At 43.4% G+C, this 24,449-nt stretch overlaps 2 protein-coding genes across 3 annotated transcripts in view; one reads left to right on the forward strand and one right to left on the reverse strand.

Annotated features, from left to right (window-relative positions):
- Positions 1-287: 287 nt before the first annotated feature.
- Positions 288-13,264, reverse strand: LOC139374134 (complexin-1-like). Of its 2 annotated transcripts, none has more exons than XM_071115136.1 (4): positions 11,324-11,602; positions 10,378-10,495; positions 6,122-6,300; positions 288-1,516 (listed from the first exon to the last, which is right to left on the reverse strand). In XM_071115136.1, the coding sequence occupies exons 2-4, from the start codon at positions 10,406-10,408 to the stop codon at positions 1,322-1,324; spliced, it is 405 nt and encodes a 134-aa protein (XP_070971237.1). In that variant the 5' UTR covers positions 10,409-10,495; positions 11,324-11,602; the 3' UTR covers positions 288-1,321. The 2 variants fall into 2 exon arrangements, with proteins under 2 accessions (XP_070971237.1, XP_070971236.1); XM_071115135.1 differs by lacking the exon at positions 11,324-11,602 and adding an exon at positions 12,944-13,264 and having other exon boundaries at positions 294-1,516.
- A 6,967-nt stretch (positions 13,265-20,231) lies between these two features.
- The window catches only part of LOC139374853 (bifunctional UDP-N-acetylglucosamine 2-epimerase/N-acetylmannosamine kinase-like), a 42,097-nt gene continuing 37,879 nt past the window's right edge, over positions 20,232-24,449 (forward strand). Inside the window, exon 1 of the mRNA XM_071116008.1 lies at positions 20,232-20,485. The gene's annotated coding sequence lies outside the window, so the exon portion shown is untranslated. The remainder of the gene's footprint in view (positions 20,486-24,449) is intronic.

Here is a 24,449-nt window from a genome sequence, read left to right on the forward strand (position 1 = left end):
GAAAGTTGAGAGAACTACATAATTCCCACCAGCCAGACCCCCCCAATGAGACATGATGGGACCAACCGGTGCTGCCAAAGTAAGATGCTTTGGTCCGTTGGGATTGGTGGCTGACTGGATATTTCCTGCTAAGAGTACCCAAATATTGCTCACTTTTTAAGTTGCGTCCTATGTTAATATTTATTGTACAATAACCTATCCTATTGTACAATAACCTATCCTTCTCAAATGTAATCTCCCTAAAGAACAAGACATATACCTCCCACAGCATTGGAAAAAAAACAACCTTTGTGTCTGTGAACCAGTTTTATTAATTCTCAAGCAGAACATACATGATGGCCCTTTTATTGCTGATAGCATTCCATTCTGATTACCAACACTACATTCTTACAACCAACCCACAACCAAGTACAACAGAATGATCAAGCATTATTACCCTCTTCATTCTTAAACTGTTCTTAGCTAATTATGACTTTGACCAACCTTCTGGCAGTTCAGTGGGAAAACAGATGTCCCTTTTTATTCAGGTGATGGAAAAGCTAGCCCTCCAGTCAACACAGATTTTGTAATAGCTTTAGAAATCATGATTAAATAACTTATTTTTAAATATATATATAGCAAATCCTGATAGCGTTGTTGTTGAATTCCGGTTTAATGTCGAAGCATAACGTTTTAAGTAGTACTGATACACCCTGGTCATCCTCCCCGTCCCCCCAAAAAATGTAAATGAAATTCCTGAATGCGTACATTTTATAACCATTATTACATTATACCTTATGATAATATAACGACATTCAAAATCAGAGTTATTGCCATATAGTTTTGCGTGACTACGAGAGGAAAAAAGGATATTGTACATATTCACAACTTGACTTGACAAATGGCATGCAAAGACGAAAGGTACACAGAATTGGAATATAAAATGTAGTTTAGACCTATGGCTACAACGGGCCATACCGAGCTAGACATGACGACACAGTATATGGACATATATACGTACGTACGTGTGCAAACATTTTCACATAAACCTCATAGACAAAACCAAACATTACCCTAACATCATGATATGATTCTTCAAATTTCCTTTAAAGATAAAATATGGCTTATAGTGTTATTCTCTGATGTTTTTGTTTTTAGAAAGACGTATGATTATTTCATTTTTTCCAACCAACCTAAAACAGGTGAAGCGAGGAATGTTTTTTAAAATTGTAATTTCCGTTGCTAACTCTCTGCTGCAGGGGGGCAGAAAAGTAATCTAAAACTCTCACCAAGAAGGATACCTTAACAACCTAATGTAACTCCAACAAACGTTTTTGCTCGGCTACTTCTTCAGCATGTCTTGGAGAGGACCAGGGAGGTATTTCATGACCGTGTCCATGATGCTTTCCTCTTCGTCGTCGTCGTCTCCGCAGCCCTTGGGCACGGACGACTTAGGGCGGGTCAGACTGCCCTCTGCAGACTGCTCCATAGCAGCCTGGGCCTCAGCCTCAGCCTCCTCCCTCTTCTTAATTCCGTACTGGAAAAACATGATGAAAGCTTTATAATAGAGATGACTATCATTGTGTCAGACTGCCCTCTGGAGAAAACGGATAGTAAAAGTAACAGCGTTATAATAACATTGTCTCAGAAAATACGCTTCTTATGAACGCCACATGGTTAGGAGGGAGGTGGGAAAGGACACAGGAATGGTCTCCCTCTTTTAATGCAATAATAATGTAAAGAATAACAAAACATTTAAGCATTGGGTCAGGAAATATAGTGGGGGTGGAGTTATATTAGAATGATGTACTTCATAACGGCATTAACAATAATTTGGCAACATAAACATTGGGCGCGTTCGAGCGCATAACTTTTGTTACGTCGTTGGTCACTGCCTTTCAAAGTGTGTTGCATTATGGTTATGAAAATTGACTGACTTGCGACTAGATGTCGATTGCATGGCCTTTACAAAACTCATGTGATCAAAGGCAGTGGTGTGTATTCATGGCTGCCAAGGGAAGCCAGGCGTACCCAAATACAATTAAAAAAAAATACAATTATAAAATAATTTGTCTTTTGTCTCTCTCTGTGTTTTCATAATTTTCTGTCAATTCGCAAGTTGCTGAATCTCATCGGAGAAATCAACGAGTGAGGGAAACAGAGCCCCTCTGTCTCGGTGTGTGTATTCCATGTATCTGATACTGTCTGGACCAAAATAGTATAACATTTTGTCGCCGTAGCATTTGAATGATTGATGCCAGCAAGCATTTGGCCACCCTTGATGAAACAATTATAAAGTATTTAGCCAATAATTATTGAGCTGAGCTCAACTGTGGATTGTCCTGGTGCAGCAAAACACCCCGCAAGGGAGGCCAGTTTGGATTTGTCTTCAGACCAATCAAAAAACATAATTTTCAGAAAAACGTCTCTGTTTTTGGTCTGCTTGTGTTGACGTCCTGCAGTGGCTAGCTTGCTAAATCGGCCTTTTCCTAAGCCATGGATGGAAATGGGGATTTTGAATTATAGTTTTTACTTAGTCATTGGCCTGTACAAAGAATGATGAAGGCGATTCAGATCTAACCCTAAATTAATATGTTGTACCACTGGCCACTGAGACGATTGAAGTTCAATATGTATCCTAGATGTCGCCTAGAAGGAGCCCGTTAACTAGCTAGCTATCTTAGCTGGTTCGTTGTTCCCCTTGTAAGGAACAACAAAAACTAAAAGTGCACTGCACGATAGAGCCACAGACTGTTTTCCCAACATAAAAGGGAGGAGGATGGCATTTGTGTTCAACTAGTCTACAAGTAGGGTGAGTAATTAAAAAAAAAAAGTGTTTTACTTGTGCACACACACACACAGAAATCAGTACCATGGACAGCCACATGATGTTGAAATGGTGCTGGAAAAGCGGTGCTCCTTTTTGTCTTTGTGCTGTGGTTCTAAATCAGTAGTTGTTTTAATAAACCGTCAAACATGAACTTGCTTCAGGTGATAACTGTTTGTATATAATATATGTATATATTTTATATTTGCTTTGTGGACTTCACCGGACAGAAGTTGCCTTCTGTTTTTTAGATGAAACAAACGTTTGTGTTGTTGAATTTATTCTGCCACTTTGTGACCTGTCTTTTTGTTGTCACAGCCTTATTGTATATCACGGTGGTGTATGATCGAATGGGTTATAGAGCAAACAACACACTTATCACAACATCTGTTGTAATGTGTGTGTTTTTTACCGACTTGGCTTGGCTTCCTCAGTGATTTCACCCACCCACTGCTACTGATCAAAGGTCATGCAGTTTCTTATGAAGTCGCCTTCTCACCAATTGCACCGTGCAGCCTTCACCTGCATTGTGGGAGGAACTATTTGTCACTTTGTTTGTTTGTTTGTTTGTTTTTATCTGACCCTTGTGAACGTGGACAAAAATTTGACTGAAACGGGAACAAACGCTGCCAGGATTCTAAAGCTACAGGGGATACAAATGAAAGTGACATTTGAGACCTCTCTCTCTAACCAATTAGTTGTACAAACGTTATGTTTTCGGTTTGTGAGTGGGTGATTATGGGGGTATAGAAAAGTTTATTTTGATATTTATACAGAATTTTAAAAAATAACAATGTTGACACTGCAATGTTGATCTGTGCCTTGGGGTCGGGAAACCCACTACAGTATCCGACCTTCGGGCTGTTGCAGATGCACCTCCCCCGACTTCCCTCTCCAACTTTTGTCTACAGTTCGGTTTCGTGAGGCTTACCGCTCAAACACACCCATTCTGTTCTAATGCTGTAATGCTGCTGCACATTACTGGGGTCTGTGACCTCGATGCTGATTGCACGTTAGCTGTAATTCAATCAAAACCACTGACTGGAACAGGCCTCTGGGGTTAGACCAAAATAACATTCTTTGTGCTCTCACTGTGCTAGGAGAATGCATGGCATGTCATCTTGTGGAGAAAGAAAAAAACTCAAAATGGAAAAGATGTATTAAAACTCGCCCTCTTGCTGTACAAGAAGAATGTTGTTTTTGGACATATTCTTCAAATCCGCTGCACGTTTTTGAATGAACTACTGGAAGGGAAGTGCAGGCTTTCGTTCCAACCTTGCAGTAACACACCCGATTCAGCTAGTCAAGGTCCAGACTGAGGACCTTGACTTATTTGATTTAGGTGTATTATTGCACAAAACTGCACACCCTGAGGAACCCTGGGTAAGGGCTATTCCAGGGCTATATATTACAGGAAAATGGGACAGGATTCAATACCAAATGTAGTGTGAGCCATTGTTGTACAGTAGACCTACGTAACAGCATGTTACAAAAATCTATTTTCTAACTTAAATAACAGAAACCTGGAGATGTGATGTCACCCACTCTGTTAGAAGTAAGAGAGAGTTTTGTGCATGTGTGGTGTGTGTGTGTGACAGAGAGAGTGAAAACACAAATCTGTGCTAATTAATTTATCTCTCAGAACAGAAACCCAACTCTTCTTCCTCTGACATATTGTGCACAGCTGTTACTAGCGCCTTTGTGCTTTTTTGGGTTATTTTTAGGATCTGTCAAAAAACGGTTTTGTTTTTTTATTCCTTTCAAAAACAGAGCTGTTACAACTCTTCTCTGCTTCTACTAGTCTCTTATAAATATGTCTTTATTTGTGTTTTACTACACTGTTAGAAAAAAAGTCTAGAAAGTCTAGAACCTTAAAGGGTTTTTCGGCTGTCCCCATAGGAGAACATTTTAAAGAAACCGTTTTGGTTTCAGGTAGAACGCTTTAGGTTCTAGATAGAAACCTTTTGAGTTCCATGTAGAGCCCTTTCCACAGGTGGTTCTACATGGAACCCAAAATAGTTCTACGTGGAACCAAAAAAGGTTCTCCTATTTAACAAAACTAAATGTAACCTTTTATTTAACTAGTTATGAACAGATTCTTATTTACAATGACGGCCTAGGAACAGTGGGTTAACTGCCTTGTTCAGGGGCAGAACGACAGATTTTTACCTTGTCAGCTCAGGGATTCACTCTACCAACCTTTCGGTTACTGGCCCAACACTCTAACCACTAGGCTACCTGCCGCCCCAATGGGGACAACCAAAGAACCCTTTTGGAACCATTTTTCTAAGAGTGTAGGCCAGTGCTACCAAGCTGACATCAACCTTGATATCATAGTCCGTTGAGAGAATTCAGGAGAGAGAGCAACCTTGAGGATGAGGGAAAGGCGGGCTGGAAGGCAGAGGTCATCCTGTCTTTGGCTGCCTCTGCCATTCTGCTTTTCAGAGTCTCTATTCCCTAGCAGTTATCTTCCTGCACTGTGGTGGCTAGTGGTTACATAGCAACCTCCACTAGCAACTATGCAGCAGCAGTGCATCAGGCAGCTGAAGAGGAGCACCGCTTTAAACACGTTGTAACATGGGAAATGTAGTCCTTCCAGTAGCCAGATATGAGTAAACATCGTTTTACAATAGTTTCCCTTTTCTGACGTTTAAAACTGACCTTTCATTTTTGCCTAGCGCCTCGAGTAAGCCTTGTCGTGTATGACATTTTTTTTTGTTAAGTGAAAAAAATCTGCGCTAAACTTCCAAAAAATGGGGGGCCATGCCATGAAAAGGGGGAAATTGTTTTGTTGCTGTCAAGCGAGTACTGTCAAGCGAGTGAACAGTGGCCTCGACTGCAGCTCTATTAGCTGACCCCTGCTCTCACTGGGGCCTCTGCCAGTGTGGTAACAGGATAGCTAGCAGCTCTATACCGTCGGACCAAACTCATTTTCACTTCCTGTACAGTAATTAAAATGTTTATTTTGTTAGTGTATTTAGGCTGTTTGAAAAGGTTAGAATCCTAAGCAACTTGCCTTACAAGTGCAATAAGCCAACATAGCTACTTTACTAGGTCAAAGCTGTGTGTTGGAACATCTTGATAGAGTAGGGGTGAAGTAGGCCTTGTGAATTTCCTTTCTCTTTCGGCTTCAGATCTGCCTACTTCTCACCAAAAGAAATGGTTTGTTTTTAGTAATAACTAGGGCCCGGGAGTTTTTCCAGCTCAGATCAAGAGGTAAAGAGAGAACTCAGGGCCCAACATGAACTAAAATTGCCAGCTGATAGAAAGGCAGTGTGTATAACTGTTCAACGTCACATGTATTATTTAGTTTACCTTGTCTCTGATGCCTTGTCGCATTGATTCCCTCTCCACTTCCATCTTTGCATATTTATCTTTCCTCTCCTCCTCCTGCTGCCTCAGAGCCTCTTGTCTTTCTTCCTCTTTCTTCTCTGCATCGGGGTCGGGCTCTTCCTTGTCTCCTCCCATCATCTTGCCCACATCAGGTGGCCCTCCTGGGTAACACAAAGACAAAGGGCTTGTTCGACATTGCAGCCGACAGTGCAGGCGACTGCCGACCTGACTGATCTACAAATCACCTTGCACCAGAAATAACTACTCATTATTACTTGTAGATCAGTCAGTCAGTCACCATTTACCCACAACGCATCATGGATTTGATGATCTCGGACACAGCCATTGGCAACTGTCAGACAAGCTTACTTACTTTTAACATAGACTGTCATATTGTACGGTAGGCCCAAACAGACCGCATTTACATACATTTTTAGTCACAGACACAATATCCAGAGCAACTTTCAATCGACATCCAGCGCCTTACAATCAGTGAAGTAGTCACATTTGAGGTTTTTTTTTAGATCACTGGGACAAGGACGAGGGAGCACTCTTGTCATTTTTTTCCCCAGTACAGAATATGCAACGAGATGAACTGTTTTCGGCGATCCTCACACAACGAGAAACTAAATCGTGTTCTCATGTGGAGCCATCCATTCGTAACACCAAGTTTCACTCGCACGTTTCAATGCAGAGAAATGCTGAATGTCAGGAAAAATGTTATGTCACAGTCGCAAGCATTCTGCCAAATGAGCAGAACTGTTACAGTCCGAGGTATTGCCCGACAGTGCCTCACGACTGCATGCTTGGTCATGCGAGAGAGGGAGGGGGAGAGAGAAAGAGAGAGAGATAGAAAGAAAGAGGGAATTCCAGGAGACTGTTGTGCCCCCTGGAGTGAGCTGCTAGTCTGTTTTTTTTCTTTTTCTTGCTCATCAGCATAAAAAAGAACTGCAGCAAAACGGAGAGCAAGAGAGATAGAGAGAGAAAAGGGAGACTGCTGCTCCTGTAGCCGGTCGGTGGGTCAGGGCTTATAGAGCTGACTGCAAATCTACATTCTCTCCCTGATCAGATAGAATCCAGGTTATATAGCATGGTGCCACCAAACTGAACACCATACAATCACTGGGGAGCACACTCAGCAGAGCAGTCTGGTTTAACCAGGCTATATCCAGTCCAGGTTAGTTTCAGCAGTTTCAAAAACAGCTGTGCTTAGTAATAGGCAGCATCATCAACCCCCCACCTCTGTCTCTATCTCTCTCTCTCTCTCTCTCCCTCTCTCTGTCTGTCTCTCTCTCTGAGTTTGTATTGTGAGTTGATATGGGCAATAGTTATAAATAGCCACAGCTGGTTCTTGGTGGCGTGTTCTGATGATGACTGCAGTGTGTGTTTTCTGTTTCATTGCACGCCATGTGCTTTGAAGAGGAAGGAGTGTTTCATGCCGTCGTGGGGCACATTAGATTAAGGATTAAAGAGGGCCCTTTTATATGAAACTGTGTAACTATGCATCATCTCATAAACCGTCTTGCTCGCCCTCCTCCCCCTCCTCCTCGTCCTCCTCTTTGTCGTCCTCCTCCTCTCCGCCATCCCACTCCTCGGGATGACGAAGAGTTCTACTTACAGTTCTACTGTCTCTACCGTTTTGACATTGGTGGGGTAGAATTCCTTATTTATAGATTCTGGGCTGTGCACTGAAGGAACTCAAGGTCACACACTCACTAAGGAAAATGATTAGCTTTGCAGTACAGAGGGAGGGAGTCTGGGAGATACAGGAAGCAGTTTAGTGCACCCTCTCGCTGATACAATCTCATCTAAGTGCTTTCGAATAATGAGATTAGCTTTGACTTTCAGTCAATTATCGAGCTAGAAGAGCATCTGAAGATGCCTCCATTCTATTTTCTGTTGGCAGTACAGTACCCTTCACAAGCAGGATAGATTCCCTGCAGGCTCAATAAAACTGTAGCTTTTCTTGGAGGTGAGAAATATGGCTGATTCTCCCCTAGGCTCAATTGAAGTCTAGGTGGACCGAAGCTCCACCGTTATACTGGATCTTACAACTATCAGATCTGGTCCCTTCAGATTGGCAGACGCCAAAGGGAAATAGGCTAGCTAGAGGAAAGGAGGTTGTTTTCCGATTGGCTGTTAGTCTTTCATAGTCCTGTGCGTGGATGTTTTTTTCCCCCCTTCCATTCCAATGTTTCCCATTAGGCTCCACTATGTGGTGGCGTGTTGTGGGGTTCATTTGAAGGACTAGGTCTTGGTCTGACACTGGTCTTGCTCAAGTTCAGATCCTCCTCAGATGAATCTTGAGCTGCTGCCTCAGTCATGATGACACACTGGGTCTCGGTCTGATCCGGTTTGTGCCAAGTCAGCAATAAGACACACCTTGGCCTAGATTCCATTGAGTGTATGTCTGCTATCATAAAATAGCTTGCACATCCAGTTTCGGCATTCACGGCCTCTATTCACAAAATGTCTCAGTGGAGTGAGTGCTGATCTAGGAGTGCTGATCTACGATCAGATCCGCCCCCTTATCCATTATGATTTCAAAAGCCAAACTGATCCTAGATCGATCAGCGTTTCCGACGCATTGTAAATACGGTCCCAGGCAATCGGAAGAGGAGTGTAACACAGAGGAGAGTTGTACTAACATGTGTACGAGTCATATGCCATAACAGCAATCTGAAGAGGCTGGTCAATAATCTCCTTCTGCACTTCTTCGTGCCCCCCCTCCGCACCCCAATCAAATCAGGCCCTGAGCCAAAAGATGACATCACCTAACCATTCCACTGAAAAAGGCTACATAGCCTGCATCCCGATTTTCCCACCTTTCCACTCATGCGTCCCGCCATGGATTTTACAATGCTGAAAACTCCCTCCAGCCAAAGCACATCAATCCATGACAGGAAGGGTGCAAGTGCACACTGCAAGCAGCAATAGACTGGGGATGCGTCTGAAATGGTTGCCTATTACCATATGGTCCTGGTCAAAAGTAGTGCACTATGCGTAGAGAATAGGGTGCCATTTGGGAAGCACAGTTGGGTGATGGTGCAGTCAGTGAGTGTGGTGGATTCTGGCCTCTGTCACCAGCTACCTGGAGCTTGATTGTCCGTGTGGAATTGTTTTTCATCGGTCAGGTGACAGACATCATGCAGGGATGTATAAGAGTTCAGATACATGGAAATCAGAGATGAGATTTCTGGATAAATGTGTGATATATATATATATATATATATATATATATATATATATATATATATATATATATATATATATATATATTTAAAACATGATAATAATTAGTTGTTAATTATGTTATGTTCATCAAGTTTTTTTTAAATGATCATTTATTGACTGCCGTATTTAATTCCTTGATGTGTCTGTTGAGGAGTCCATCCCTTCAGCTTTACTGTCTTCGCTGTACCTCTGCATTCAGGCTCTGTTGTTTTAAGTGGACTACCGGCGGACCAATGAATGAAAGTTATCTGCTTAAATGTGTTGGCTGACAATCAACATTATATTTGTGACAAGTATCTCAAAGTTAACTGTAAGGGAAAAAATGCATTTAGTGAAGCCTAAATTAGTTCAATTGATACAAAAACATTTGGTTGATATTCACAGATAACAGGCTAGATTATATGAGTGTGAAGTAGAATTAGAGTGTAGCTGTGTGCATCTGCAATCAAACACTTTAAATGCTGGTATGTGGGAAAGGGGCAATGCTACTGTTTGTTTCGGGATTCTTATCATGGAGACGGGAGAGAGCACGGGGCTATGCAGAGAGTTGGTGGTTGGTCCTGCATTTCAATGAGAAATGTAGGCTACCTCTCGCAATCTCGACTCCCACACACAATCTCTATAGGCTGCTCAGCCAGTGCAGCAGAAGACCCCAACAATGCAGAAGACCCCAGCAAATATGATGAAAAAAGTACCACAGGTGTACAGCATTATATTTGTCAAGACTACGTGTTCACTTATCAAGTTTGACCTTTTTTCTTTTTCTAATATAGTCTACATCAGTTTGGTCCATAACGACAAAGGGACAACGTTAGTCTAAAAAAAATACATGTTATGGATATAGCGTATAACTATATACCTATTCATTAACTTAGAAATACTTCATAGAGTTGAAAGAATGGCACACGTAATGTATTTTCCCATCCCGTGTACAGTATATGCTGCATTGCCATTTGAGTGTCCGACACGACCCTGGTAATGGTGCAACGCGTTAATCAACTTACCTCCCATAGCTGCCTTCATTACAAAATTCATGGTGATGCTTTAAGTCTTGCCTCCCCTCAGATTCACAGTTTCACCTCAGACAGGACAGATGCTTCCCAGGTGCCAGGAGAAGGAAACCTTAGAAATTAAGACAGTAGAGGTTCAGTGGTTATATTGGCCCATAACTCACTTTCTCCATCAATGACCGTGTGTCTCTGCTCCCTCCTTTTAGTTAGCAAATTGAATGGTGTGATTTACAAACAAGATGCGTTGTCGGCTACACCTCCTCCGGGTAGTGCTAACCTCAAATGTATAGCCCACTCTATTTTATGAATTTATTCTGACGGAGAGGTCAATTTAGAGCGGTTTTCTTGGGGCATATTTTGTAAAAAAAAAAAAAGGCTATAAATTGACGGCACTGGTGTCGTAAATAACCGCCCCAACGTTGGTATAACGTAGCCTAGTACATTGCATGGGGCCAAGCTTTCCTGTACTGTACATCAAATGGGAAGAAGCAGCCTCATGTAAGCATAGGCTACCAGACACGATATAGCACCCCAATGCCGAAAACAGCGTTCATTTGATCAGGGAAATATATAAGGCTAATCAATTCCTCGAGTCCATAATCCGCGTTTAATGTCAAACTTTCAATGGTCAGTCATATGGTTTAAAACCCATATGCACCGTGAGTTGTAGCCTACGACGTCCCAAGTAGCCTAACCATAATCCCAATCATGGCTAATTTGAAATGAATAGGGCCTACGATCATGTTTTTAAAAAAATTATTCCCCTTTATTCGGGACACATAACCTTGTCTGAACCCACACACAGCTACAAAAGCAACGGCAAAAATCACTTCCTTTCTCGGGCGAGGAGCGATTTCAGCACCATTGTTGGGGGGACAGCTCCCAATTCGTCCCACAACATCAACATCTCTTGTGTCTTGCGATCGGGACATGCGATTACCTTTCCGAGCGCCTTGGATCTCTCAAAATAGCAAAGTTATCCTGGGAAAATATGGAAGTTGTCGCGAAATAAAGAGGGTGTGGAGATCCTTAGATGCTCACTCTGAGCATCCCTGCTGTATTTCCACCGTCTTCCTGGCTTCTGCACAACGACTGCACGCGCGTCAGGGGAGGGAACTGCAGTTGCTGTCTGATGATGAGGAGAGGTGGGTAATCACATGGAGTTCTACCAACCTTCTCCCAAACGTCCCACGCCTTCACTGACAAAAGCCTACTGCAAAAACTGCCCCGGACTTGCAACGTCTGCTCCCCCTATTACCCAAGATTTGGCTACTAGGTTACACCGTTTGGCAAACCGCCACTTTGATACCCCAGATTAGCTATATATAAACTCTCTAATAAATGTACCTTCAAAAGTCTGACCTAAATGTTTTCGCAAATAGGGTGAATGCACACTTCAGCTGACGTAAGTTTCTTCTGTAGGTTACTCACGTCATGCACCATTTCGTTAGCTCGTTAATTCATTAGAATGGATATGTTGATTTATTGGTGGTTGCACGATGTTTAGTCAGCGTTCTAGTCTATATAGTACGGTACTGCGCCGAGGTGCAATGTGTTTTATATCGGATTATAATTGATTGGATTTATATAGTGCTGTTCTACCAACTGAGGTACTCGCAGCGCTTTACACAGTAGGGGGAAACTCACCTCATCCACCATCAATGTGCAGCGCCCGTCTGGATGAGGCACGGGGACATTTTTTGTGTGCCCGAACGCTCACCACACATCAGCTAGAGAGGTGAGGAGTGATATATGCCGATTAGGAATGAGGGGGATAATTAGGTGGCCATGATGGAATGGGGCCAGGTTGGGAATTTAGCCATGACACCGGGTTAACACCCCTCCTCTTACAATAAATGCTATAGGATTTTTAAAGTCCCACCCAAAAGACGGCATCCTATGCAGGACAATGTCCCCGTCACTGCGGCATTGAGATCTCCTCAGACCAGAGGGAAGTATGGCCCTCCAACACAACTTCCAGTAGAATCTGGTCTCCCATCCAGGGGCCGAACAGGACAGACCCTGCTTAACTTCAGATGCAAGATGCAGGGTGTTACGCTGCTGGTTCGATTATCATGGCACGCTTTGTTTTAGAGATTTGAAGATTGAAATCCGAAATTGTTTTTTAATTTAAAAAAAAATCAAAAAAAAAAAGCGTGGATTGTTCTCCATTCACCCCTGATTCAGAATATACAATTTTCATACTCATGGCATGTTTGGTTCAATAGCTATTGTCGAGTTTTAAAAAAAACACACAAAAAAAACAATGTCCGCCGAGTATCTAATGTAAAACGGAATATAAAACAAGCTCCTTTTCTTGTCAAGAATCCAATTACCCGACAAAATGGTCATTTCAATGAATTTTCCTCCAGTCACTGTGACTTTGCAAACCTGCATGAAAACAACGCTAAATGAGACCAATAAGAATGTGTTAGAGGCTTAAACCACTGTCAAATGTAGGGAATGGATAGAAGAACATGTTTCATTCATGTTCCCCACCAGGCTCCAAAGATGCTCAGAAAACGGTTTTAAAATGTCATAAACCATTTCTTCCCCTTACCTTTTATCTTAGTCTTATCTGAAGCTGAAGAAGTGTTTCGTTGTGATGATAAACAGGGTTTGGGTCTGGTACATTCATTCCACATTCCAAAAATGATACACAGGGTCAACGAGCGTGTTTTTCATTTCTACTGCCTGTTGTCGGTTATTTGAAACCATTCCGTTGGTAAGTCAAAAGTGAGCATCAAAACAAAATGCATGACATTTCAGTTGATGCATTGGTGCACCTCATTTCAATTACAGCAACTGAGCTTAAGACAACCAGACAAGGTTACTAAACTTTTTATTTTACTTTTATTTTGCCAGGTTATCCCATTTTCAATGGAGAACATGGACAGGAAAATCTACCAGGAAATAAGAACAATAAACAAAAAAGCTAAATGACCCTAAAGAGAGGAGAAACAGATCTCCTACAACACTGCACATGCCCAGAAGCTACTGTATGAATTAACTATTCATCTGCAGTCTCCTAGCTGCTCCCTCAATCTCTCTCTCACCCTCTCTTCCTCTCTCCCCCCCCCTCTTTCTATCTCTCTCTTTCGATCTCTCTCTTTCACACACACTTATCTCAGCCATTCCCCCCCCCCCCTGCCCTACAGTCTCTCTTTTGCTCTCATCCTCTCCCCATCTCTCGGTCTCTCCCCCTTTCTCCCTCCATCTCTCCAATCTCCCCCTCTTCACTTTTCCCTCCCTCCCTCCCTCCCTCCCTCCCTCGCTCCCTCGCTCCCTAACTCCGAAATGACATTTGCATTATTTAACAGCCCCTGCAAGGGTGACTTCGTCTTGGCATGCTTGACATGCTGCCTGCGCCCCACTGCCTAGTGCTAGTGCCTATATACCAAGCCCCACTGCCTAGTGCTAGTGCCTATATACCAAGCCCTAGTGCTAGTGCCTATATACCAAGCCCCACTGTGAGTCTTTGGAGCCAGGCAGCTATACTAATAACTGACTACAGTAGAGGGTTAGAAGAAGGGCTGCCATAGAATCCATTCATTCCTCAAAACACTGGGACTGTATCCAGTCGAAACACACGGACACAAACATCCATCATTCTCTATATAGAACCCTTGTGTGCTGTAAAAATGACATCACTGCGTTACAGAAACTCACACCAGAGAGGGGGATTCTGGGAGTTCCATTGAGCTGTATTGGATAACGTTGGAGGAGAGGAAGAGATTCAACCATTTCACTATTTGACTGCTAACACAGTGGTTGGCAATGGGAAATGTTGCTTTTAGTCACGTGTAAAAAAGCTTTGATTTATCAGGAAAGGATATTTGACATTGTGGAAAAATGTTGTGGGGGCCTGTAGTGTTTTCAATGTCATTACATTCTGAGAAATATGAATCAATTGTACATTTCATACATTTTACATTTACATTTGAGTCCTTTCGCAGATGCTCTTATCCAGAGCAACACCACCGTCTGGGTGGTGCAGTAGTGCATGCATACATTTTCATACTATCATACTCCTTATGATATTCTTAGTCCAACTCCCCTCATCTGTACGGAGCTGAAGGACACTCTCTCTCTCTCTCTCTCTCTCTCTCTCTCTCTCTCTCTGTCTCTATTGTGCTTTTCCCGAAGTAGAGCAGAGCCGAAGAGGAGGGGCACGTTTTCTTTGAAATTAGTGTCAATCAACTGCACTCTGTGGTCTCTGGAGGAGGTGTGACTGCCTGCCTGTCTGCCTAGCTGGACTTCCACCGCAATGCGTAAAGGGTTCACACCCCAGCGAGGGCGGGTCCAGCTCGGCCGGACGTCCTGCAGCTATTGTGATGTTAAGAGCTTTGAGTGATCTCTCCCCACTGACTGGGCCCTGACTCTGTCTGGCTGGGCGAAGGAAACAGCCCAGACAACAGGGAGTTGGAAAGTGTCCATAAGTGCTGCATACTTTACAGAGAGCTGGAGATGTACTGCAGATTGCGTCCCGACTCCCGTTCCTAGACTACTCGGAGGCAGCTAGATCATTTTCTTAGCCCCCCCCCATACTAAATTGCCCCCACCCACCGTCCTCTCTCTTTCACACACTACACACACCCTTTCACTCTGGGTTTTTAAGATAAAGTGTTTGTTCATGACATTGGATGTGTGTTGCTCCTGAAGGGTTTTGGGTTCATCTAATTAGCGCAGTGAGGGATATTTGGCTGAAAGCCATGTTAACACACAATTAGTAGAGAGACGGTATTTCTGTGTGTGATACAGAAAGTCTTGGTGTCAAATGTGAATATTAGCTCCAGATGTGGACCCCAACAGGCTTCCTTCCGCTCCTTGCTGCTGCGCATAGGGAAAATGCCCTCGCGAAATCACACTTAAGTAAACTAGTGGAACACTGTTCAGGTTTTTGCTTTCTCTGTGTATGCTCATGCATACCTTTTGATCCTTGCGTGCACACCATTACTGGTTTGATTAACAAAGAATTCGGTGATGACTTGCTTACTAATGCCTTAGCGAGACTGCAGCCGTACCCCCCCCCCCCCTTTTGTCAGAGTGTTTCTGAACCCTCTGTGCCATAACCTTCAAATATTTCTTAAAAATGTATTTTGAAAAAAAGTCTACTATCCTTGTCTGATGTGCAGCCCAGCCCACTGTTCACTTCTCCCTGCATTGCTATGACAAAAAAAAGCCAATTGTACTTAATCTGTTAAAACCCAGATCCAGTCCAAATGACTTGGACGCTCAGCGATATTCATCACTGGTCATCGGGAACCCTCTAAACCCATACCCGAAGGCCTCCGTCAGGCAAAACAAAAATATCCATCATCACAAAGATATCCATCCACCATCTTAGTTTCCCCCCCCCCCCAAAGAGCATTGAATAACGTGGTTCTAGATTCGCTAACTCTGCAGAAAGAGAGAAATCTGTGGGCCCCAGTATATGCCCTGTATTGATTAAAGGTTGTTGATCGATACTGCACAGTTGATGGTTAGTAGTTTTATGAGGGGCAGTCATGCCGTTCCCACTTTGTTTTATGGTCCTCTTCACCCTCTGCTGACCCAGCACTCTTTATAGGCTCTGGCTAGGGGCCAGGCAGGGGGAGGCAGAGAGGAAGGCAGGCTGGGGGAAACCGACCCATTCAGGGAGACCAGGTAGGCTGGGGGAGACAGACCAGACAGGCATGCCGGGAAGTATAGGCAGGGAGGGAGGCAGGACAGGAAGGCTGGGGGAGGTAGACCAGGCAGACAGACAGGCAGACAGACAGACAGACATACTGACTGGCAGGCAGACAGGCAGGGAGTGCGGGGGCATGTCTTTAGTTCAGGCTCCGAACATCCTCTGGAGTTCAGTGGCAGAGGGGAACGTTTGATATTGTGTTCACTAAGGGCTTTGTTTGTTCTCTGTCTGTGTCCTCGTAGAACAGCGAGCTTGTTATTCTGCAGTGTTTGTGTAGTGCTTTGCTGTTACTGTGTCCCTCATCGACTGTGAGTCATGCATTGAAAAGAGAAGTACAGTCAAAAGGATATTTGATCATATTTTGTTATAACAATGATATTACCATATCCGTGTAAACATTTGTGTATAACATTAAGTGGTTGAATAGGAGTTGTGTAGGTGGTAAAGGTGGCTCTAAATCATGTTGCATTTCCACAATCATTTTGAAGAGAGATTTGTTCTGTTCTGTTCTATGCTGCCGTCTCCTGTCGACTGCTGACACTGTCACCCCTCACAGCACGTGTGTTGGTGTATTGATTACATGATTACCAGCTTTGACACACACACACACACACACACACACGCACACACACACACACACACACACACACACGGGACTCACACACACACACGGGACTCACACACACACACACACACACACACACACACACACACACACACACACACGGGACTCACACGCACACACACATAAACCCATGCACACAAGGGCGGGCGCGCATACAAATCACTCACACAAACTGCTGTTGCTGGTCTTTTAATCGTTGTGTAGGTCCATGAATACATATGGTAATACATTCAAGGGGTCATGCATATTTTACAGCTTTAAAGGGTAGGCGAGGGAGAAAACAGTGAGTGACCAGATATATCCGAATCTTCTAAAGATATTTCAGGTCATACCTCTCCTTTAAAAATAATCTCCACTTCAACTGATGATTGCATATGCAGTGCATAAACAATCCCATAATTGACATGCGTTGTGTGGTCCACACAGAAATACCTCCAAGGCTGCGTGTGTGTGTATGACTTTGCAGATATGATGGGTTGCCCTTGAGAGACCTTCACGAGCATTGCAGGGATGATGAAATGCACTCTCTCTTACTGTATTCGTTCTACCTCCCTCCTCTGACCAAACCAGGGAACTGCACCCAAATCAGATGCGCAGTGAGCACACCAGCGTTTAAATTGCAGGGGTGCATCGAGGGAGGCAGTCGTGCGACTGAATTGTTGGTCCACACAACCGTCTGGGTGGTTCAAACAGCTTCCTTTCTGCTGTAATTACTTCCTGAATTCATTATTCAAATGATTAACAGCTTTTAAAGGGGTGAATTGGATGTTCTCCTAGCTTCTACCCTGTAACGTATAGTAGTAGCCTACAGGCTACACCTACAATTGCTGTTAAGGGCAAACACTATACAAATGGTCAAGTCAGTTAGTCAACCGACATTTGAAACATAATCCAAATCAAACGTAGATGCCCTGGCTCCTGAGCATAACAGAGCAGAGCTTTTTTTTCTGTACAAAATGAAGTGACAAATATAATGGAAAATACATACATTGTCGATATAGCCAATCTCTGGATATTTATCTCATCTTTTCTCGTCCAGATAAGTCCTCCTATAACACAGAGCACTGTGATAAGTGCTTCCTGTACTGCCCCGTAAGCAAACCTGAATTCAAAGTGGACAGGGAAATTCTCTTTTGACTTGGTTGTTTAATAGTGTTGGGGGAGAGGGAACCCAGTTTTGTGGGGGAACACCTGAGCAGTGGAGCTGGACAACAGAGGGGAACAGGGAATACCTGATAACCTGCCCCCTGTGGACAATGTAAATGTAATGGGGTTGTGTTGTGACGCAGACCAGTGAAGTTAAGGTCTATTTCTAAGACTTCTAAGGGGCGACTTTATAGTCAGCCAGATACTTGACATACTTCACAAAGGCGACTGTTAAGTGAATCAACCTGGGGACTAGTAGTTCGCTTTGTTTACCTAACGTCTATTGAAATAAGTGTTTGCAAGTACCTAATTTAGTCTAAGCGTGCAAAGAAGATGTTTTAATATATTTTTTTGTCTGTGTAAAATGCATGAAATAGGGTTCCAGCTGAAAACATAGTCAGTTCCAAGGAGCCCATTGCAGCAGTGTGACAGCCCTTTATTCATTCAACACTTACCTGGACTAGTCCCCGAGGTAGCGCTGTTCTTTCATGATGTCTGAGGTTGGGGGGGGGGGGGGGGGGGGGGAAGAAGGAGTGTCTGCATTCTGGTCTCCGTGCACGTCCTACTGCGTCACACAACCCGCCCCCTCCATCACCCCCCTACCTCGCTCTCTCACTCCCCTCTTCTCTCTCACTTTGCAGCTCTCAAGGCTTAACACCAGCCAGCTCTTATGCAATCCAGCCCTCACTTGTGGAAATAGCCCTGCAATGCAGCACAGTTATGAAATAGCAAGCCGCACTGCTGCTGTTGGGTTGTGCTCAGGATGGAGGCTGAGAGATATGCTCAGTGAAGTGGCTGCAAGCGAGAGAGGGAGGTTCAGCACAGAGTATCTGCATTCATAGAGGGGGTTGGAGATGGAACACCCAGAGAAGAAAGTCCTTGAGAAATAACTGTGTTTTTCAAATCCTGTTTTTCTGTAGGCTACTTCATTGCTGCCTCTGATGACTGTATGCAAGCACGCAGATTTGCAGAATTCAGAAACATCTGAATGAAGGAGTTGATCAGACATTTGATTGAAAATGCTCCCCTAAGAGGACCAAAATCACTTGAAAGGTGTCGTAGCAGAGGTAGCCTGGTAGTTCGCTGAGCTACGTGCGCTCCTTTGCCTGATGGGTGACCTTACCTGAGACCTTAAGTTCATATAGATAACACCTAGACTTTAGCTTAGCGGGATATTATGAGTTGGGTGACGACCATAGACCGGTGAGGACCCACATTTGATACCCGGCCTGTTCAATGAAACTCATCCAGGCCAGGGGTAGTCATTGATTAAAGAAACATTTCAGAGAAAGAGCTCCATCAAATGCCAATGAGAATCCTTCAGAAACTAGAAAAGGGTACATTTTCTGAAGAAAATATGTGTGCTTGCATCAGCTTTTACTACACGTTTCAGATACAGTGTATGTATTCTAGTTAGATGAGTTGTAAGTATTGGTCTAGATTAGAGCTAGTCTGGTCCCAGATCTGTTTGTGCTTTTGCCAGCTCCATTGCTGTCACTGTCGAGCCATACATGATTGGCATCAGAACAAAGAGTGACAAGGCGTTGGCATGATGGTACGAACAGACTGGCACACAATCTAGTTGGTCTTGATCTATAGTCTTATAGAAGGTCAAAATATGAAGTCTAGGTAGAGGTCAAGTAAGTTGGTCTAGGACTTGACCTGTATTATTAGACTAGTTAGATGTCTAGTTGGTACAGTTGGTTTTTGGGTGCGGTTGAGTTGGCTTAGACCTAAATCTACGATGAAGTTAGATGTTTAGATGGTCTCGTCCAGGGTTTCACAAACTCGGTCCTGGTGCTCCCCCTGGGTTCACAGCTTTTTTGTTGTTGTTGTTGGGGGAGGCAAGTCCGAGTTTGGGGAAAACCTGGTCTAGTCAAGGTCTATGTTATAGTTAGATGTCTTGTCGATAGATCTATAGTGAAGTTTGATACCTAGCTAGAAGGCCTGATTGGTGGAGTGCTGCAGAGATGGTTGTTGTTCTGGAAGGTTCTCCCATCTCCACAGAAGAACTCTAGATCTCTGTCAGAGTGACCATCGGGTTCTTGGTCACCTCCCTTGACCAAGGCTCTTCTCCCCAATTGCTCAGTTTGGCCAGTTCTATAAAGAGTCTTGATGGTTCCAAACAACCTCAATTTAAGAACGATGGAGGTCACTGTGTGTGTGTGTGTGTGTGTGTGTGTGTGTGGGGGGGGGGGGGGGGGGGGGGGGTAGCTAACTAGCTAACTGGCACAGAGTGTCACCAACTAGCCTCCCAACTGCCGTACTAGTAACCAGTAAACGGTGTCCTTCTCCCACGTCTGTCGGGCAACTTTTTCCACGCTGTTCTATTAACGAAGACAGGTGTTTGGCAGGAACCAATGGGATGCTTGGGGCAGGTGTTCCTGTAGATACAGGAATGCCCACATGCAGGAACACCCCTAAATTGCAGGCTGCAGTTGCACACTAATTGTACTGGCTCGGTGAGAGATTTGCGCTGCTCGAATATAAAATGAAGTATATATTTTTTAAGATGTATATTTCGCGCACAATATGTGCCAGTAACGTTATATTAGTTTGAGATTAAGTAACCGGGACTATTTCACGTTCACGCCAGCCTACATCTGAAAGAGACATGATGAGAGACATTGCATGAAATTAGAGGATCTGCTTGAATAAAGGTAGGTAGCAAGTTAATTTAGTGCAACGTTCACGCTTCAGAGTATTGCAAGCGCCAGCTTGGTGGTATCTAGCTAGCTAACTTCGACCTAGCTACAGTAGCTAGCTGACGTTAGCGGAACTACACCTTTGGATAAAGTTATCTTGCTAGCTAGCTAACGCAATATAGACCAGACAAACATATTGTGCTCCGTTAACTAACTTCGCTATCATTTTAGTTAATGTAATATATGCGCATTTTCACTATGAATCACAAAGCTAGCTAGCCTAGTTGAAATTAGCTGAAGTTAGCACACGTAAGCTAGCTAGCAAGTAGGAAAGGTAGCACTAGTCAGCTATTCATCATATAGATACCAAATGTTACATTTGTCATTGTCTGCTAACTAACCAGTGTGAATAAAGCGGGTTGAGTTAACTAGCTAACGTTATCCCGCTAACGATGTTAACAGCAACCCTTAGATAGCTAACTGCTAATAGCTTGTTGGCAACATAACCGGGCCACATAATCACTTGCTGATTTAGGCTTTTTAAGCTAATGGGTATGTAGCCAGCTAACGTTAGCTACTTGTATAAATTGAGACTGACTTTGATATGGCAAGCCTAACTTTACAAAAATGTCTATTCAAACTAAAAAGTAAAGGTTAGCCTAATATTTGTATTCCCTGGCAAGTTTATTCTAGCTAGCTAACATACTGTATAATTGAAATAGCTACATTTTAATTAGCTAGACTAGTTAGTCCTTTCATTAGAAATATATAGTTAGTTGAAACTGGCTAATTCTCTACCTACATCTGAGTTCAGCAATGCCCATTACTATTATTTAATGTACATTTGTGGCGTGAATGTATGGAGGGAGGCCTGTGTGCTGGCTATTAGAGAATACAGTAGATGAGTGTTTGTTGCTTCGGGTGTGGAATCAAATATTTTGTCCCACCACCTACTACTGTACATCAAAGTACATTCTTAGTATTCCTCTGTTTACCAGTGGGTGGCGCAATTTCACAATCAGCAACACGTTATTTTCATAAACTGCCTTTAGATTTGATAGTATATGATACAGATATATAGTATGAAATAAACAGACCAGGATCTGTCTTTGTTTAGGTACGAAATAGACGTGTGATGCAGGCCTATGTCTAGTCCATACAATCTTGGGAGGCAGACCCTTCATATCCTAATCAGACAGCACTAAAAGTTCTGTAAACACCAGCCTGAGAGTCTTGTAGGAAGTCGAAACAAAAAGGCAATGAATGCTAGATGCTACAGAATCACGGAGTTCACAGGATGTCATCAACACAATACACCAGTAAATCATTTGTGTGTCCTCAGTCCTTGCACATCCAGTCTGGCGTCAACCACTATCAACAGATAGGAGAATAATTCATAACATTCAGTATCAAGTCTAGTGACCATCAACCCCCAACTTGAGTATCACAAACACTGGAAATCATGTGTATTACAGATAGGGGGAAATGTATAAATATTCAAAACATTCTATTAATTACCCTCAACTGAATATTCATTTTGTATTACATTTTTTACATTCACATACAGTGAAGCCACTCAACATTTACATTCAGCAGACACTCCCATCCAGAAAGACCCACGGGAGCAACCAGGGTCAAGCGCCCCCACCCAGTCGACCCGGGGACCCGAACCAGCGACCTCTCGGCCACCCGCCCTAGCTCCCAACAGCCAGACCACCAACCATCTAAGATACCCATACAGTTCCCATTTTTCCAAACAGTGAAATTACTTGACCAACAGAAAATAATATCAAAGATCTATATATAATGACGAGATGCTTATGTTTACGTCCTAACAATGGGAGTGGTTCTAAGGCAGGGAAGGCAGGCGGACAAGTTTAGGCCCAAAATAAGCCCATAGAAATGCATTGGATTAATTTTGGACTGATTTTGGCGAGAGTGAAACTGATCCTACGCATGCATACAAGGACCGGACATTTTTTCATTAAGAGTTTAATGGAAACATTCAACAATGGTAAGTCTATCGCGTTACAGCCAAAAGGCTATAGCCTATTATTGAACATGCAACTCCTTAAATGTAATGGCAATATGTAGATTTCCGCCTGAATAGGCATACCCAAAGGTAACTGCTATTCATGTGTAATTACGTGATTGTTACATGCAAAAACTTGGTATATTTGGAAAGAAGACATCTGGGAGATCGTGAGGAAATGATCAGAAGATATGAGTTACATAGTTCAGAGTACACAAGATCAAGCACACAAAATAAAAATAAAATGTATATTGAAAGTCCTATGTCATTGACAAGCTACCAGTGAATTATTGATGACAACGTGAACAATATCAGAAAAATAATGGGATTAATAGACCTAACAACTAGAAATGAGCAGAAGTTTTAGTAAGTGGTGTCAGGTGTGGTTATGGGGCGTTTCCAAATCTCTGAGCCAGGTAGCAATAGTTCTCATTACGCATAAAGGTTCTAGGCCGAGGCCTCCCGAGTGGCGCAGTAATCTAAGGCACTGCATCGCAGTGCTAGCTGTGCCACTAGAGATCCTGGTTTGAGTTCTGGCCTTGTCGCAGCCGGCCTCGACCGGGAGACCCATGGGGCGGTGCACAATTGGCCCAGCGTCGACCGGGTTTGGCCGGCAGGGATGTTCTTATCTCATTGCGCACTAGTGACTCCTGTGGTGGCCGGGCGCAATGCACGCTGACACCGTTGCCAGGTGCAGTGTTTCCTCCGACACATTGGTGCGGCTGACTTCCGGGGTTAAGCGGGCATTGTGTGGAGAAGCAGTGCAGCTTGGCTGGGTTGTGTTTCAGGGGACACACGGCTCTCAACCTTCGCCTCTCCCGAGTCCGTACGGGAGTTGCAGCGATGGGACAAGACTGTAACTACCAATTGGATATCACAAGATTGGGGAGAAAAGGGGGTAAAACAAATGTCTAGGCCTTTCTTTCTCCCACCCAGGTCGTCTGCAAATCCATGGAAACCTTATCTCATTGGCTAAAAGACTGTTAAGTTGCCATAGTAGCCAATCCCCTGTGTAATGGATGCCTACCGCTCGTAAGCAGGCAACATCATATTTTTGATGCGCAAATATATAGTCACTCGGTGGACATTCGATGTTGCTGTTAAGTCGTACATCATCAGATAACATGGGCAATATGCTAGATTTGTTCCTACCAACCAAATTATTAATTTGATACCCTCTATGTAGCTATAGCTCAAACACAGACAAAATCTCAGTTTACCTTGTAAGATGTTTGGTGAAAACGTTTTGCAATAAATATTTTGACTCTCGGGGCTGGTGATCAATAACTGTAGGTCACAGGCAAACAAATAAGATATCCTCATGATCTGTGGAATCCTGCCTTTCGGTGTGTATCAACGTATTCCGTGTTTTAGTTTGTGCTTCACAACGCTAACCGGAATGTAGGTAGCAGCCATCTTGAAATGAGGTCATCGGCATGAAGGCATGAAGGCACCAATCAATAGCCAAGATTCTCAGTTTTCCGCAGACACCCTGCTTTTGCATATAGGGATTACCCTTCTCATACCAGACTCAATTGAATAAAACAAATCTCATAGGGTCCCCAAATATGACTTAATGAGGCAGCTAATAATGCACACCTAATGCAAGCAGTTCCATATCATATCTATTTAATCTTTTGTCAAGTGCTGAATATAATAAGTGTAGACTTTACCGTGAAATGCTTACTTACAAGCCCTTAACCAACAGTGCAGTTCAAGAAGTTAAGAAAATCTGTACCAAGTAGACTAAAATAAAAAGTAATAAGTAACACTAATAATAATAAGGCTATATACAGGGGGCACCGGTACCGAGTCAGTGTGCGGGGGTACAGGTTAGTTGAGGTAATTTGTACATGTAGGTGGGGGTGAAGTGACTGCATAGATAATAAACAGCGAGTAGCAGCAGTGTACAAAAGGTAGAGCGGAGGGGGTGTCAAGGGAACCCAT

Source organism: Oncorhynchus clarkii, chromosome 19, assembly GCF_045791955.1.
Source record: "Oncorhynchus clarkii lewisi isolate Uvic-CL-2024 chromosome 19, UVic_Ocla_1.0, whole genome shotgun sequence".
Taxonomy (NCBI): Eukaryota; Metazoa; Chordata; class Actinopteri; order Salmoniformes; family Salmonidae; genus Oncorhynchus; species Oncorhynchus clarkii.